This window comes from Diceros bicornis, chromosome 6 (genome assembly GCF_020826845.1).
Source record: "Diceros bicornis minor isolate mBicDic1 chromosome 6, mDicBic1.mat.cur, whole genome shotgun sequence".
In the NCBI taxonomy this organism is placed as follows: domain Eukaryota; kingdom Metazoa; phylum Chordata; class Mammalia; order Perissodactyla; family Rhinocerotidae; genus Diceros; species Diceros bicornis.
The window spans coordinates 82,558,646-82,574,334 of NC_080745.1; the positions used below are offsets into that span (position 1 = coordinate 82,558,646).

The following is a 15,689-nucleotide window of genomic DNA, read 5'->3' on the forward strand; positions in this document are numbered from 1 at the left end:
TAGAACCAAGAGCCCAGAAATAAGCCCACAGATATACAATCAACTAATATTTGACAAGAGAGCCAGGAATACTCAATAGGGAAAGGATAGTCTCTTCAATAAATGGTGCTGGCAAAACAGGATCTTCACATGCAAAAGAATTAAATTGGACTCTATCTTACATCACTCACAAAAATTAACTCAAAATAGATTAAAGACTTAAATGTAAGACTGAAACTACAATTTACTCTTACAAGAAAACATAAGGGAAAAGCTCCATGACATTGATCTTAACAATGATTTTTTGGATGTGACACCAAAAGCATAATCAAGAAAAGTAAAAATAAACAAGCAGGACTACATCAAATGAAAAAGCTTCTGCACAGCAAAAGAAACAATCAACAAAATGAAAAGACAACCTATAGAATGGGAGAAAATATTTGCAAACCATATATCTGATAAGGGGTTAATATCTAAAATATGTAAGGAACTCATACAACTTAATAGCAGAAAAACAAATAATCTGATTAAAAAATGGGCAAAGGACCTGAACAGACATTTTTCCAAAGAGGGTATACAAATGGCCAACAGGTACATGAAAAGGTGCTCAACATCAGTAATCATCAGGAAATGCAAATCAAAACCACAATGAGGTATTACCTCACTTTGGTTAGAATGGCTGTTATCAAAAAGATGAGATAATGTGTTGGCAAGGATGTGGAGTCAAGGTAACCCTTGTCCATTGTTGGTGGGAACATAAATTGGCACAGCCATTATGGAAAACATATGGAAGTTCTTCAAAAAGTTAATACCATATGATCCAGCAATCCCATGTACAGGTATATATCTGAAGGAAATGAAATCAGTATATAGAAGAGATATCTGCACCCCCATGTTCATTGCAGCACTATTCACAATAGTCAAGACATGGAAACAACCTGAGTGTCCAACAACAGGTGAATGGCTAAAGAAAATATACTCTGTGTGTGTGTATTGGGTGGAATATTATTCATCTATAAAAAGAAGGAAATCCATTTGCAACAACATGGATGAACCTTGGGGGCGTTATGTTAAGTGAAATAAGCCAGAGAAAGACAGATGCTGCATGATCTAACTTATATGTGGAATCTAGAAAAGTCAAACTCATAGAAACAGAGAGTAGATTGGTAGTTTCCAGGGGATGGGGAAATGGGGAGATGTTGGTCAAAAGGTTCAAACTTTCAGTTATAAGATGAATTAATTCTGGGGATCTAATGCACAGCATGTTGACTATAGTTAACAATACTGTATTGTGTCCTTGAAATCTGCTACTATACTTGAAATTTGCTAAGAGAGTAGATCTTAACTGTTTTCACCACACATGTACAAAAAGAAACAATGTAAGGTAATAGATATGTTAACTAACCTTGATGTAATCATTTCACTATATATACACACACACACATATACACGTTATACACCTTAAACTTACACAATGCTTCTTATCAATTATATGTCAATAAAGCTGGAAGAAAATACTTGTTTTTTTCCCTTTGGTATTAAACTTCGTTGGACACAGCAGTCATGTCTCTCTTCTGTAATAGATTCTTGTTGCTAAACTAATATTTCTTGTGAATGACTTGACTAATTGGCAACATGTTCTTCCTAAATTGTCGGTTTTAGGACAAGCCCTGTTTCTGAGATTGCCATGGATAGAAATAGTGGGGTTGGGATGGGATAAAAAGAGACCATGCTTTACTTGCCTTAAGTTTAAATCACCACCTCTCTAGGGACTTGCTCTGACACCTTTGTTGTGAAAAGCAAGAGAAACAGAACAATTAAACCTTCATTGGATCGTTCTACAGTGATTGTAATGTGCAGCAAGGTACAGAAACCTCTGCTCTCTCTCTGTATACGTGCATCCACATCCACAGGTTAAATTCCATTATAATAAACTAGGGAACTGTCCACATTTTCCCACGTCAGAAATTTGTGGTTTTTGAATGTCATACTAGTTTGAGGCTTGAAAATGTTTTTGTTGTTTGTTATATAATAAGTTTTGACCTGTAAATTCTAGAAATTCTACAGTTTGCCAAGAATTGCTTTACCTTAAAGCGCCATCTAACTGTGAAGACTTGATGCCACAAATAGCATGTTTAGTTATTTGACTAAAGTACTAATAGAGTAAAGTACTAGTAGATATCCTAATTTAACTGCATTATTTGGAAATTGTAAAAACCTGTAGAATTCTAGTCTTGAATTGAAAGCCCACATTGACTTGGAGAACATTCTTGTGTTTGAATAAATTGTCAAAATGACTTTTTTCCTTGACAGGGTGACTTTACAAGGACCGGAGAAAGAAAGTTAGCAGGAGTTATGAAAGATGGAGTTAACTCAGCAAATAGGTATTACCTGAATCGATTTAAGGATGCTTATAGGCAAGCTGTTATAGGTAAGGAACATAAATGCCTTTCTTTAAAATTTGTTATTCCTTCTGTGACTAACGTTTTACAGAAACCAACTTCATTAACATAGTTTATATGTTTTATAATATACTTGTGTTTTTTGTGTGTGTGTGTGTGTGTGAGGAAGATTAGCCCTGAGCTAACATCTGATGCCAGTCCTCCTCTTTTTGCTGAGGAAGATTGGCCCTGGGCTAACATCTGTACCCTTCTTCCTCTACTTTATATGGGATGCGCCACAGCATGGCTTGACAAGCAGTGTGTCGGTGCGCTCCTAGGATCTGAACCCGCGAACCCCGGGCCGCCGAAGTGGAGCGCACTTAACTGCTACGCCACCGGGCCAGCCCCTATACTTGTGTTTTTATATTGAGCATCTTACCCAATAAATCAAATTAAGATTAGAATTTGACAAATTTTTTAAGCTGGACTAACGAGAAACCACTCATTTCCATACGTATTTGTCAGTTTGCTATTCCTGTAACAAAAGGCAGGGTTGAAGCTCCTGGAATATGGAATAAGGTACCCTAAAACCTCATCAACTGAAAATTCCATATTCTGTTTGTTTTTTCATTACTCAAGGCTGAAAGATGTAACAAGATTATTTTCTTTCCCCATAAGACATTTATCATATGTTCTTGCTGTGGACAAATACACCATCCTTTCCTATAAACATGATTTAATAGGACGTTAGGGTATCAGGTTTAGAGATTATCCTAACCATTTCTTATCATTATTTAGAAGAGGAAATGGAGGGTAGATTGCCCAGTGGAATTCCTGCCTTGGCATGTTTTTAATTTAATTTTCATGAAAGTATTACCTTGTAGGATTAATGTAAATATAGAGTGTTCTGGAGTAGAACCAAATATAACAGCTTATCCTGAGAATATTTTTAAAATCCTATTTTTGACCCTGATTATTTATCATACACCAAATAGTAGAGCCTAGACACAGGCCAGTTAGGAATTTGAGGAGTCTTGTGTAAAGAAGTTTGGTTCATTAGCTACAGATACGGTGTGTTCTGACTGGAAAAACGGATTTTAGTAGTTTAGTCAAAGAAAAATAAGATACCTTTTTTCTGTTTTCATCCAAACCTGAAAACCCTGGACTGCCCAAGCGGAGTACGCAAACTTAACCACTATGCCACCGAGCTGGCCCTATGCCTATGTTTTCTTATAAGAGTTTTATTGTTTTAGGTCTTACATTCTCTTTTATTTTTAAAAATGTGTTAGTAAACTAAAATCATGATAGATATTAACACTTTCTACTCTAGATTTGATGCAAGGCATTCCAGTGACAGAAGATCTTTATTCCATATTTACCAAGGAGAAAGAACATGAAGCTTTGCATAAGGAAAATCAGAGGAGCCACCAGGAACTAATTAGCCAGCTCTTACAAAGTTACATGAAGTTACTGCTGCCTGATAATGAAAAGTTCCATGGGGGCTGGGCCCTCATTGACTGTGACCCCAGGTGAGTTGGAGTGGTGTCCTGGTAACTAACGTGCTTAAATTTCTGATGCCGTTAAGTTGTTGTAATGAATAATAGCAGTTGTCCATAAAGCCGTGGGCATGGATGCATGGTGCATGGCAGTTTTAAAATACAGTGCTGGTACTGAGGCAAGCTGACTGAGGCACTTGCCTTAGGTGCAAAATTAAGGAGGCTCTAAAAAACTCAGTAATGAAAAGAAATATTTTAATACAATAATTGATTTAAAAAAATTGTAAAACTATGGTTTGCAGCTGGCTGTGTGGGTTTTCTCCCACCGCCAGAATCTAGGTTTATTGTATTAATGCACATAACTGAGTACAGCAAGAGGTGCAATGATGCTAATTACTTTGATCAGTTGTAAAGTGGTCCTGGCCTTGCATAAAAAAAAAATAGACCAACCAGTGCTTAACACTTTTTTAACAAAAATCATCCAGTTTTAAGTGGTTCTTTAAAATATCAATGAATGGCAGGATCTAAATTTATCCACCAGATTGAATGCTTGCTTTTAGGCTGAAATCTAAAATTATAATTTTCAATATTATGAATCAGAAATATTTCAGAAAATTCTAGACCAAGTTCTGAGAATAAAAAGCTCTATTTAGATTTTAGCTTATTTTAAATTTCATGTGTTTTTAATAAAAGGGGCATAAAACAAGCTTGAAAGAACAATGGAATGAAGGTAGTATTTATATGTTAAAATTAATTTTAAAAATATTGACTCTAGTTTCATAATGAAACCTTCCATGACTTTTATTTCATGGATTATTTTGCTTTTATAGTCAGTACTATATGTATGGATGCAATTTGTGGACTCTTAAAATAAGAGATGAGGTTTTCCTTACACACAACTTAGCAGAAAATTTCTGTGCTCTTATAAGCCATTTGGTAAAAAGTTTTTTGATTCATGTACCTTAGTTTTTTTTTTTTTTTTAATAGCAGCAGTCCAATTTAATGCAGCACCAAAAAAAAAAAAAAGGTAGTACTCTTAATTCTCATCCAGAAATATCTGCAGGTAGCACACCTGCATTTTGCTTAAGTTTTAACTTTGTACTTCAGTTTTTTAAAGGTCTTGTGATTGTCAGTATCATCTTCCTTAGATTAAGTATTTTTATTTCCACTTTGGAGATAATTGAAATAGGGAACGACCAAAAGGTTTATTTCTAAAACTATTTTGTAAGGTCACATTACATCTGATTTAATTTCCAGTCCTGTAACTCTTGTGTAAAGTTGGTATCCTGGGTTAGGAGTATAAAAAAAAAGTAAAGTGTGTTTAGCTATGCTCTTTAAAGCTTGCAGCAAAATTTGGTTAAGCACACTTGTTAAGTGTCAGTAGAAGTCTCTTGCATTGAAGAACAAGATGCATGAAAACACTCAAGCTTCTTTCTGGCAACTGGACTCACTGGCACAACATAAATTAATGGTACTATATTGTACCAAAATAATGCTGAAACAAGACTAGTTTTCTAAGATCACGCCTTTAAGAAATCCTTGTTGGGTAGTTAGATTCCTAAATCCCCTAATAAGTTCCCAGCTACCAAATGCCTACTTCAGAAATACAATTGTGCTTCAGTTTTCTCTTTTCTTCATTAACATGATGAAACACTTCTTGTTTTTTCTGATTTTTCGACTCCCACCCCTCTCTAGTGCCCAGCAATTGCACTCTCATTTTACCTTAATCCTGCACTATAAAATTTGGCTTTCTGATAACAGAGAGCCGGTGACTTTCCTCTGCTCATCTTTGGTTAAAGCTCCTGATGAAGAATAACTTACATCAGTAGTACATGCTAGACAGCAAGTGTCACTGCATCCTTCCCTTTTTGCTCGTTGGCCCCTTTGGGTTATAGAGGTGAGGAGCACTGTCCAAAACAGCAAGAGCTCACTCTTCCTTCACTGCAAGTTAAGCTTTCAAATTCCAGTGCATTATCAGGTTTTCAGTAAGTGGTGTTACGCCCAAAGATTATCAATGTCTATTTCCAGATAGTCTCACATTTCATGATGGATGATGAAAGCTTTGTGTGCTTCCATTTCTGTGCTTGGAAGTTCATTTAGTTCTGTACTTATTGCTGCCTTGTCTGTAGGTCTTAACCTGGCCCAGGACTTGTGTGCCTTGTGGTCCTAGTCAGGGGAATTAGTGACCTCTACACACTCATTAAATGCCAGGACCCTTCGTGCTTATAGCTCTGCCACTGTGGGTCTCAGCCCAAGCTTTCTGCTCAGTTTGCCCTTTAGTTCCATTTTTGCTTCTTGTTCTCCTTCTTCATTCTTTTGTTTTAGGATATCTCTTTGCTCTAATTCTTCAGTTGTGGGCCTCTGGCTAAGCCTCCTATTACCAATTTGTTCTTGGATTCCCTGCCTCTCTTCTTCACTGCCTCTCCTCTTCACTTCTTCAGATGTCACTGCAAGGTGTTTTGTCTTCTAATTCTTTCTTAGATGCTTGGTTGTTAAGTTTGATTGTGAGAGTATCCCTTGGCCTATTTTACTTGCCAAAGCATACCTACCACTGCCATCCTTGTCCTCTTCTTCTTCCTCATGGTCATTGGTGGACAGAATAGGCCCACCAGAGTCAGAGTCATGGGTCTAGTGATATCCTTTGACCTTTGTCCTATGGGACGACTAGAGATACTGAAGATTGTCCCATCAGCCCAGGTCTCCTTGGCTGAGATGCAGCCTTCCCTGTCATGTTAGTGCTAACATGTAAGCCGATGCTGATGGAGAATGGTTCTGTGTGTTGCTTCTTCAGTACAGACATTGACTTGGGCCTAAGGAGAAATGGGCAGGGAGCTCCATTGCTAACCAGGACAACAAGAGTGCCTGAGGGAATGACGTATTGATTCTTAAGAGGGGGAGAGTGGCAGTGGGGCCACGGACTTGTGGAATTTGTCTGTGGTCTACTCCTTGGTGGCAGGGACAGACTTCTCAGGATTGAAACTTTCCACTCTGATCTTGGAAGGATCTCCTCTAAGGTTGACCACACCAGAAGTGGTTGCATTTGACAATAGTTGAGGCCTTAGCTGCTTGCTAGTTTTTTCTTGTGCTTCGTGGTTCCCACTGTTACTGTTTTACTAGAAACTGCCTCCATTGAAGCTTTGGGACAGGATGATGTGGATGCAGTAGATAGTGGAGCTGATGCTTTGGAACCAGTGACTTCGCAGGTCATATTTTGGGCTTGTTGGCTTGGGTAGAAGGCCGGGGCCTGCCTACCAAGTGTCTTGGTATCTTTGCTTTAATGGGAGGCGCTTCACCATGCTGTGGCTGGCCCCAGTGTGGGCCCCTTTGGGAGGAACAGGTGGCTTTGGGGATTAGGTTTGGGCCTTGGAGGAGCTGGAGCAGGAGCTACCAGTGTTTCAGAGTGGTCTTCAGTCTTTTCTCTTCTGCCTTTTCTTCCAGAGGCGGTGCTTTTTAAGCTACAGAACTATTACCATCTTCAGATTTCACTACATTTTCCTCTCAGGTGGATTATTCTCTGAGGTATCATGTCCCATTTGAATTTCTAAAGCTAACTGTATGTCTCCATCTTGATTAGACAGTTCTTTAAGAACTCTCCTTCTTATTAGCTCCTCTCTACTTTGTCTTATGGTTATTATCCTTTCTTTTTTTCTTTTTATTGAGGTAACATTGATTTATAACATTGTATAAATCTCAGGTATACATCATCATTATTATCCTTTCTAATACTGCTAAGAGTTCCTTAAATTTGGTATTTTTCTTCATTTGCAAGGCTTAAAGATTTTCCAAATGGTAGATAGTTTTCCCTTTGTCTTGAAGGGAGATGTTAGGAAACCTGCTCTTGGGCTATCTGAGTTGGCTGTAGAACCTTTGTACAATCTGTCAACTGAGCTGGAGATGTGGACCTGGAGCAGGCAGCCCCTGGTGGAGGACGGCAAGAGGTAGCTGGCAGAATGGCTGTAGGGGCTCAGGTCCCTGGACAGCCAGCCATCGGTGGGCTTAGGGGCTTCAGCAGCTGGCACCTGCCTGCCTGCCTGAGCCATCCACTCCTGGGCTTGTGTGTATAGTTTTTTAAAACACATTGAGATATAATTCATATACCATACAATTCACCCATTTAAAGTGTACAATTCAGTGGTTTTTGGAATATTCAGAGTTGTGCAACCATCACCACGGTCAATTTTATAACATTTTCATCACCAAAAGAGAAGCCCCATACTCGTTAGCTGTCACTCCCCTTTCCCCCCAAACACCCCCAGCCTGGAGCAACTAATCTGCTTCTGACTCTCTGGATTTGCCTATTCTGGACATTTCATATAAATGGAATCATATGATATGTGGCCTTTTGTGACTGGCTTCATTCACTTAGCATAATATTTTCATGGTTCATGCATCTTGTAACATGTATTAGAACTTCATTCCTTTTTTATAGCTGAATAGTATTCCACTGTATGGATACACTACATTTTGTTTATCCATTCTTCCATTAATGAGCATTTGTTTCTACCTTCTGGCTATTGTAAATAGTGATGCTGTAAACACTCATGTACAGGTTTTTCTCTGAACACCTGTTTTTCTTTTGGGTATATACCTAGGAGTGGAAATTGCTGGATCATGTGTAATTCTCTGAACTTTTGAGAAACCACCAAACTATTTTCCACAGTGGCTACACCATTTTACATTCCTACCAGCAGTGTATGAGGGTTCCAATTTTTCTGTGTCCCCACCAATTCTTGTTATTTTCCGTTTTTTTATTGTAGTCATCCTAATGAGTGTGAAGGTGGTATCTCATTGTGGTTTTGATTTGCATTTCCCTAGTGACAACTGATGTTAAGGATTTTTTCTTGTGCTTGTTGGCCATTTGTATATCTTCCTTAGAGAAATGTCTATTCAAATCCTTTGCACATTTTTAAAATTGTGTCTTTTTGTTGAGTTGTGCCATGTGTTTTTGTAAATATAAGTTTTACAGGGACCAGGGCTGGGAGTACAAGTGTAGGGTCGGATACTGGCTTTATTTAAAATCTCAATGTTTTGTTCATCATGACATTTTTACATTAATTTTAGTTTTTGAAAATACCGCACTGAAAAATTATCTTGATGGCTGGGTTTTTTAGCACCCCCTTATGTTTTGTGCTAGAGACCGCTGCCTCATTCGCCTCACTGCAGTCCCAGCCCTGTTTAAATATCTGGCAGAAAAAGAGTTACGGCAACAGTTTACAAATAGCCCTGCGCAGGGCAGCAAGAAGGAGGGCTGCCGTTCCTTCGGAGCCTCGCAGCCCTCCCCCTGGAACTGTCCAGCACAGCCCCGGCCGGTTGCTTGGTTTCTGCCTCCTCCGTGCATACCCGGTGCCCACTCGCGGCGCCGGGCCATTTTCTGTTATTTCCGAGTAGACAGCCTCTGGCGCGGACCGCTCAGGCCCTCCGGGCTCTCGGTGTCTGTCCCTTCCGCTCCCTTGCGCCCCCAGCCGCCGCAGGCCGAGCTCCGGCTGGAATGACGGCTGATGGGCGCCGGCGGGTGTGCTGCGGCCGGAGGGGCATCTGAGACGCCAAAGGAGATCGGCGCACTGTCCACGTGCCCTCCAGCGTCTTCACAAAGCCCCGTCTTGATCTGTCCTGCTCTGTTTAACCCGCTTTCCTACCCCGAGAGCAGATGACCACTTCTCTACCCGTTTTAGCGGAGTAGGAGCAGCCACGTTCTGAGGCATGTGACAGTGCCGCGGCCCGCCCGCCAGCGTGCCCTCGAGCAGTGGGGACTCTCGGTCACTCTGCGTGCCAACGCTCGTGGCATTAGGATCGGCCGGCTGTGCGGGGCCTGCGGCCGGGCGGGGCTCAGTCCCTCACCGGGTGCTGGGGGCGGGCTGCGCGGCACCTGCGCACTCGCGTGCCGCGGCGGCGGCGGCGGCGGCGGCGGTGGGCGGCCGGAAGCGCGGCGCGTTCCGGGGCGGGGCTCGGCGCGGCCGCGCTGCGGTTGCCGCGGTTGCCGCAGTCGCCGCAGTGGCCGGGGGCGGGAGGGCTGGCGCGGGCGGCGCTGACGGAGCCTTGACTCGTCGACGGACGGACGGACGGACTGCCGAGATGCCGCGCTCCCACCGGCCTCCGCCGGCCGCTCAGCGGCCCGCCAGCAACGCTGCCGAGCCGAAGCCTGAGGGCGGCAGCCTGGCCACGACTTTCAAGATTTTTCTCCTTTTTGCAGGACTTATGGTTAAAGTTCCTGTGGGGTTGTATTTTTCCTGTAAACTACTCCTTTTCCAGAGTCTCCTGTTGTTGTCCCCTGACGACAGTGGCTTTTACGCGACCATTGTCGCAGTGGTCGGGCTGCACGTGGTGCTGTCCGTTTTCGTCTTCGTAGTGTGGAAGGAGGGCTGGCCCGACTGGCGGGAGAACAAGGACGAGTAGAGCGGCTCGCGCGCTGCGGCCGGCGGGGCGGACGCTGGAGGGGGCTCTCTTCTTGCTCGTGTTCAAAACGTGTCTTGTGTTTGTTTCAGGGGGAGGGTGGCGGGAGGGAAATTACTTACTGCAGCCGGAACTTCAGTAAAAATGCGGGAGGGGCAGGGCTGACGTTTTTCTCGACCGCCTGTTCCGTGCCCAGTGCTTTCCATTCAGGACGCAATATTCTTGACGGAGGATCACGTGTGACTGATGTAAATATTAATACCAAAGTAGGAAGCTAGGATTAAGTTACACTAACTAGTAGTAGTAGTAGAATTTATTTCGTGTAAAATATGTGTCGTGACGTAATTTTTATGGCTTGGCTCCAGCAATTTTCAGAGCGCAGGTAAGTATCAATGTGCAAAACTGAAGTACATTCTGCAGTGGTTTTTTTTGGCTTTTTTTTGTGAGGAAGATCAGCCCTGAGCTAAAATATGCCACTCCTCCTCTTTTTGCTGAGGAAGACTGGCCCTGGGCTAGCACCCGTGCCCATCTTCCTCCACTTTATATGGGATGCCGCCACGGCAGGGCCTGACAAGCGGCGCGTGGGTGCGCGCCCGGATCCCACCGCGGAACCCGGCCCCGCAGCGAGCGCGCGCCTAACCGCTGCGCCACCCGGCGGCCCCTGCAGTGTTTTCTGTGCTCGCAGTGAAGCCCTCAGGATCATTGCATCTGTTGTTTTCCTTTTCCCATTGATTGATTGGTTAGTGCTCATGTTTTGGATCCGTTTGTGTACTATCTGGTCCTGGCCTCTTATTATCTCATTCGTAGTATTTTCCGGCATATTTTAGGTGAAAATTTAGGTAAATTTGTTGTTTTAGATTAAGACTATTAGAGTTATGCTGCAACAAGGTGCCGCTGATGTAAAATACTGCAGTTTAAGAATTTGATCAGTTTTTCTCTGCAGTACCGGTTAAACAGTGACCCAATTGTATGCAGATTAAGTGTGTGGCTTAAAATTCCGTCTACAAATCATTTTTTTCCCTACTGTTTGCCATTTGTTTTTCAGTAGCATTTTGGTAAGTCTTGGCAAATAGGTATGAAATTCTAAGGCGGAAATGTCCACTCTTACAGTAGAATTTTGAGACCAATATAAAAACGCAGATTAATTTCCACGTTTTGATTGGAAAGGCTGTTATTAATATTATATTAAAAGTTTTATTTGAGTTCAGATTCTGCCTGTTATCTGTTGATTATTTGTAGATTTTATGCATTGACCATTTTCTTGTTAGTAATCTTACAAATATGTATATTTTACTGTAGTTTTGGTTTAATGGTTCATTAGCACTTATCTAGTTTCTAACCCTTATTCTGATATTTGATTTTAGAGTGGAGGTGAAATACGGCAAAACAGATTTAGGATAAGGAAATGTTTACTTGTTCCTTAAAAGCCAAGTAAATTAATCTATAGTAAGAAAAATGCAAAGTAACTTGGGTTTGGTTCCATTTTTACATATGAATGTTGTATTTATGTAAAATTCTTTCAAAGGATGCATTCTACATGAGTGTAAAAATATCCTAAACGTGCAGTGTCGTTTTGAAGGTTAGGTCATGTGAGAGAATCTAGACAGTTTCTCCCTTCTCAGCCTCACCCCCACCTCCATCCTATATCCTGAGTCCTCCCTCCTTGGCTGCTTCTCTCTGAGGAGGGACCTCTCTTCAACTCCAGTACTTCCCTCTGCCTTTCCCTACTCCTTCCCAAACTGGATCGTTTTATTTCTTTTAATTTCCAAATGGATAGATTGTATACATTTAACTTCAGAAGTAGGACTCATTGATGATTTTTTTTTTCCCTTGGCCCATCTTTTATCATAAGTGGCTCTGCTGTAGAAATAAGCTTGACAAAAATGCAGATGAAAATATTTAATTCCCTGTGTCATGTTTGTTTAGCCTCATTGATGCTACTCACAGAGATGTGGATGTGCTGTTACTGCTTTCTAACTCTGCCTACTACGTGGCCTAGTAAGTTGCTTATTGATTTAAAGCTTTTAATTTTGTTTTTTAAATTTGAGTAAATTTCCTTTTTAGAATTCATAAAAAAAATTCAAGAATATGGTTTTGTACTATATTTTAAGAAACTTCAAGGAACCCCCCCCTTTACCTTACATAACTGTTACATCACTCTGACTTCCTTTTACTAGGTTGAAAATGTGATTTTAGAGTTATAATCAGTGTGTTTATATAATAGTGTTCTTTTAGCATTTAGCAGTATTTTCTGTATATCTCCCAAGTTTTGATGTACTTCATACATTTTTATTATTAATGACCATATATCATTTTTTTTTACTATACCTTAGTTAAATGTTTCCCCATTATTAGGCATTGAAATACTTCCATTTTTTTGCTATTATGAATGATATAGCTGTCTTTGTGCAGATAATTGTGTGTGTGCGTGTGCACGCACTTCTCTTTGGTTACAAGGTTATGATGAATTTATATGATTTTTGTGGTTTATTGCCAGGTTGATCTCCAGCAATTAACAATGCCATTAGCAAAAAAATACAAATTCTTCCTCCTAGCCTTACCAGAATTGTTTTATTGTTTTCTAAGTAAATGTTTCCTTTCTTTTTGGCCTTGTGTGAACTGTCATTTTTTTAGTCATTGCCCCAGGTGCCTATTGGCATTGGTCATATGGATTTTTCATTCTTGATTTTGGATATCAGATTTAGCTGCTGTGTTCACAAATACAGAGCTTCAGTGTATGTATGTATGTGTGTTTTGCCTTCCTTTTAGGTTAAGTTTTAGGTTTGTTGGTTTTGCAAAAGTTTTTATAAAACTGAAATTATTTTTGCTTTGTAATTGATTTCTTGTAGTGTAAGATCTATAAACTGATTTTCCTTTAGCTATTGAACTATATATGTTCATCTCATTTTATCTAGTTTTTAAAATATTTATTATGTTCTTTACCCCAGAATGTATTGTGCTGTGGACGATTTTAATTGCATAGTAGTTGCTACTGTTATACCTCAGCTGACAAACCAAATATGCTTTTGATTTTAATCCTCATTTTACTCCCTTTCCCTTTATCTAGTTATGATGATGAAGTTGATAAAGTAAACCAGTATCAACGGCTAAGTTTAGAAGACCTGGAAAAAATAGAAATAGGTAAATTTTAACATACTAACCAAGTCATAGAAAGCAAATACTGGTTCTTCCATGAGTGGGTCAAATTTTTTAAGCAACTGGTAACATCTTATTAGAACCAGAAAGGACTGTCTATCACTAGTAGTCTATTTTTTGACTCCTTTCTATTCTTTAGAGATGCGTGGATATAGTCTAATAATAACTGTATTTTTGTTATTACTTACCTTGTGAAGATTAACCCATCGATCAAGAAAGCTGAAATATTTGAGACTGAAGTTTTTTTGTAATCTCATCAAACCAAATTGTCATGATAAGCTTGTATTTTGTGTGCTTTCATTTAGATTATGAAGAAAATGTGCTAAATACCTGATTGATGAATGTGTGTTGGTCTTTTGAAGATACAGAAGAAAGTGAATGTTATGTGAAAGATTTACATATATTCATTTGGGTCTTTAGGTCCTGAACCCACTCTTTTTGGTAAGCCAAAGTTCTCCTGCATGCGATTGCACTACAAATATAAAGAAGCAAGTGGCTATTTCCACACGCTGAGAGCTGTAATGCGTAATCCAGAAGAGGATGGCAAAGGTAATGAAGAGTGATGAAAGTATTCAGTGATAACTTTTTGTCTGCTCTCATAAGCCCAAATGGAATTGAGGACAGTACCTACCATGACCAACTGAATGATTCAGGGAAATAGTGTGACTTGAGACCTTGAAAAAGCAGCTTTGTTACCAGCAACACAGGGAGATTATTTGAATTGATGATGTAGTTTGGGGCAAGGGAATCTATAATGGGAATTCTCAGTGTTTGGCCATATGGGTGCCAGGGCTTTTCCCACCACATGTGCGTCTTGTGAATAGTAGTCAGGGATCATGTCTGCCTTGTTCACATCTGTTGCCTCGGCATCTAGCACAGTGTTTGGACAGATGAGTTAGAATATTCTAACTTTTTATTCCAATTGATTTTGTTCTTTTGCTCTTTATTTACTTTTCTGTTAACATTTTGAATTAGAGGGGGTAGTAATGAATAAGTAGCAGTTTTCTGTAAATTGTAGCAAATAAATTTGTATCTAATTGTAAAACTACAAATTTCAGTGAGTGTTCTGAATTAGAACTGCTATTTTTTTAGTATTTTTTGGAGAAACTGGCAAGCAATTATATTTGGGTTTCAGATACCCTTCAGTGCATTGCAGAGATGCTGCAGATCACCAAGCAAGCCATGGGATTAGATGTACCTATAATCGAGAAAAAACTTGAGAGGTGAGTATACTACTTTGATTTTCTCTCAAAAATAAAGACATTATTATCCAGTCTTATTTCTTTAAATGTATTTGTAAGGGGAGGAGAAATCACATTATGCTGTGTTGGTATTTAGAGAGGGAAGGATCAAATTTCTGTGGATCAAAAAATAATACTTTTTGTTTAAATTATGGCCACAAGTGATATATTTAAAAACTCTTCAATATACTTTCAAGAGAAGGAACATTCAAATTTAAGTAACTTTGTAGAGAAAACAGCGAGTATGTTTTAAACATACTCTACCTGAATTAAGCCAACTTGGAATGTGTGTAGGCAGCAGCTTCAGTTAAGATGCTGTAGGTTCCCATTTATAGTCAGTGTTGCCTTTGCCGGTTGTTTAGATTGTGGATATGATAGACCTTTGCTGCCCCAAATGGTAGCCACTTACGACAAGTGGCTGTGGAGCCTTTGAAATGTGACTAGTCTGAATTTTGGGTGTGGATTTTTTGGTTTTTGTTTTGAAACAAATTTATTCTCAGAATAATGCACAAAAGCACAGGTTGAGGCTACCCTCGGGAGGCTTTGCTCCCTTCTTCCATGACCTCCTCTTCCTCTCTGAATGCTGGGTGGAACACAGTTGAAGGAAACATGAGATGACAATGATCAACTCTAAAGACAAAAGTTTGGTCCAAAAGAACCGACATAATTAATCCAGTTACTGTGAAGAGCTTCACTGAATATAGGATTAAGATACTGCGGATGTAGTGGTTCCACAGGGTGGCTCTTCAGTGCACCAGGGGGGCCTGCGTGAGGAAGATGAGGAGGAGACATCTGTGGCCTGCTTGCTTTGCTTGGCGTTAAGGTCACACAGCCAGGCTACCCAGTCCCACTCAGTGCCTGGGGGGCGACTCGTCAATGTCAGTTATAAAGGCTTCTGCTGCTCTGTTGTAAAATACTACGCATTGGCTGTTTCAGACTTAGTATGAAAAAGAATAAGGTACCTCATTAATCATCTTCAGTGTTGGTTATATAGTCGGCCCTCTGTACCCACAGGTTCTACATCTGCAGACTCAACCAAGTGCAGA

At 40.3% G+C, this 15,689-nt stretch overlaps 1 protein-coding gene and 1 pseudogene across 2 annotated transcripts in view; one reads left to right on the plus strand and one right to left on the minus strand.

Annotated features, from left to right (window-relative positions):
* INPP5F (inositol polyphosphate-5-phosphatase F) overlaps window positions 1-15,689 on the plus strand; it is an 84,938-nt gene that overhangs the window by 66,495 nt on the left and 2,754 nt on the right. The window contains exons 14-19 of one of the 2 annotated variants that reach the window (XM_058544125.1): window positions 2,293-2,410; window positions 3,691-3,889; window positions 12,173-12,244; window positions 13,314-13,387; window positions 13,823-13,951; window positions 14,538-14,625. In XM_058544125.1, the coding sequence (XP_058400108.1) occupies window positions 2,293-2,410; window positions 3,691-3,889; window positions 12,173-12,244; window positions 13,314-13,387; window positions 13,823-13,951; window positions 14,538-14,625 (680 nt within the window). Of the gene's footprint in view, window positions 1-2,292; window positions 2,411-3,690; window positions 3,890-10,394; window positions 10,629-12,172; window positions 12,245-13,313; window positions 13,388-13,822; window positions 13,952-14,537; window positions 14,626-15,689 lie in introns of those variants that run through there. The other variant, XM_058544126.1, reaches the window with a different exon arrangement.
* LOC131406866 (phosphatase and actin regulator 2-like) lies at window positions 5,888-7,896 on the minus strand (annotated as a pseudogene).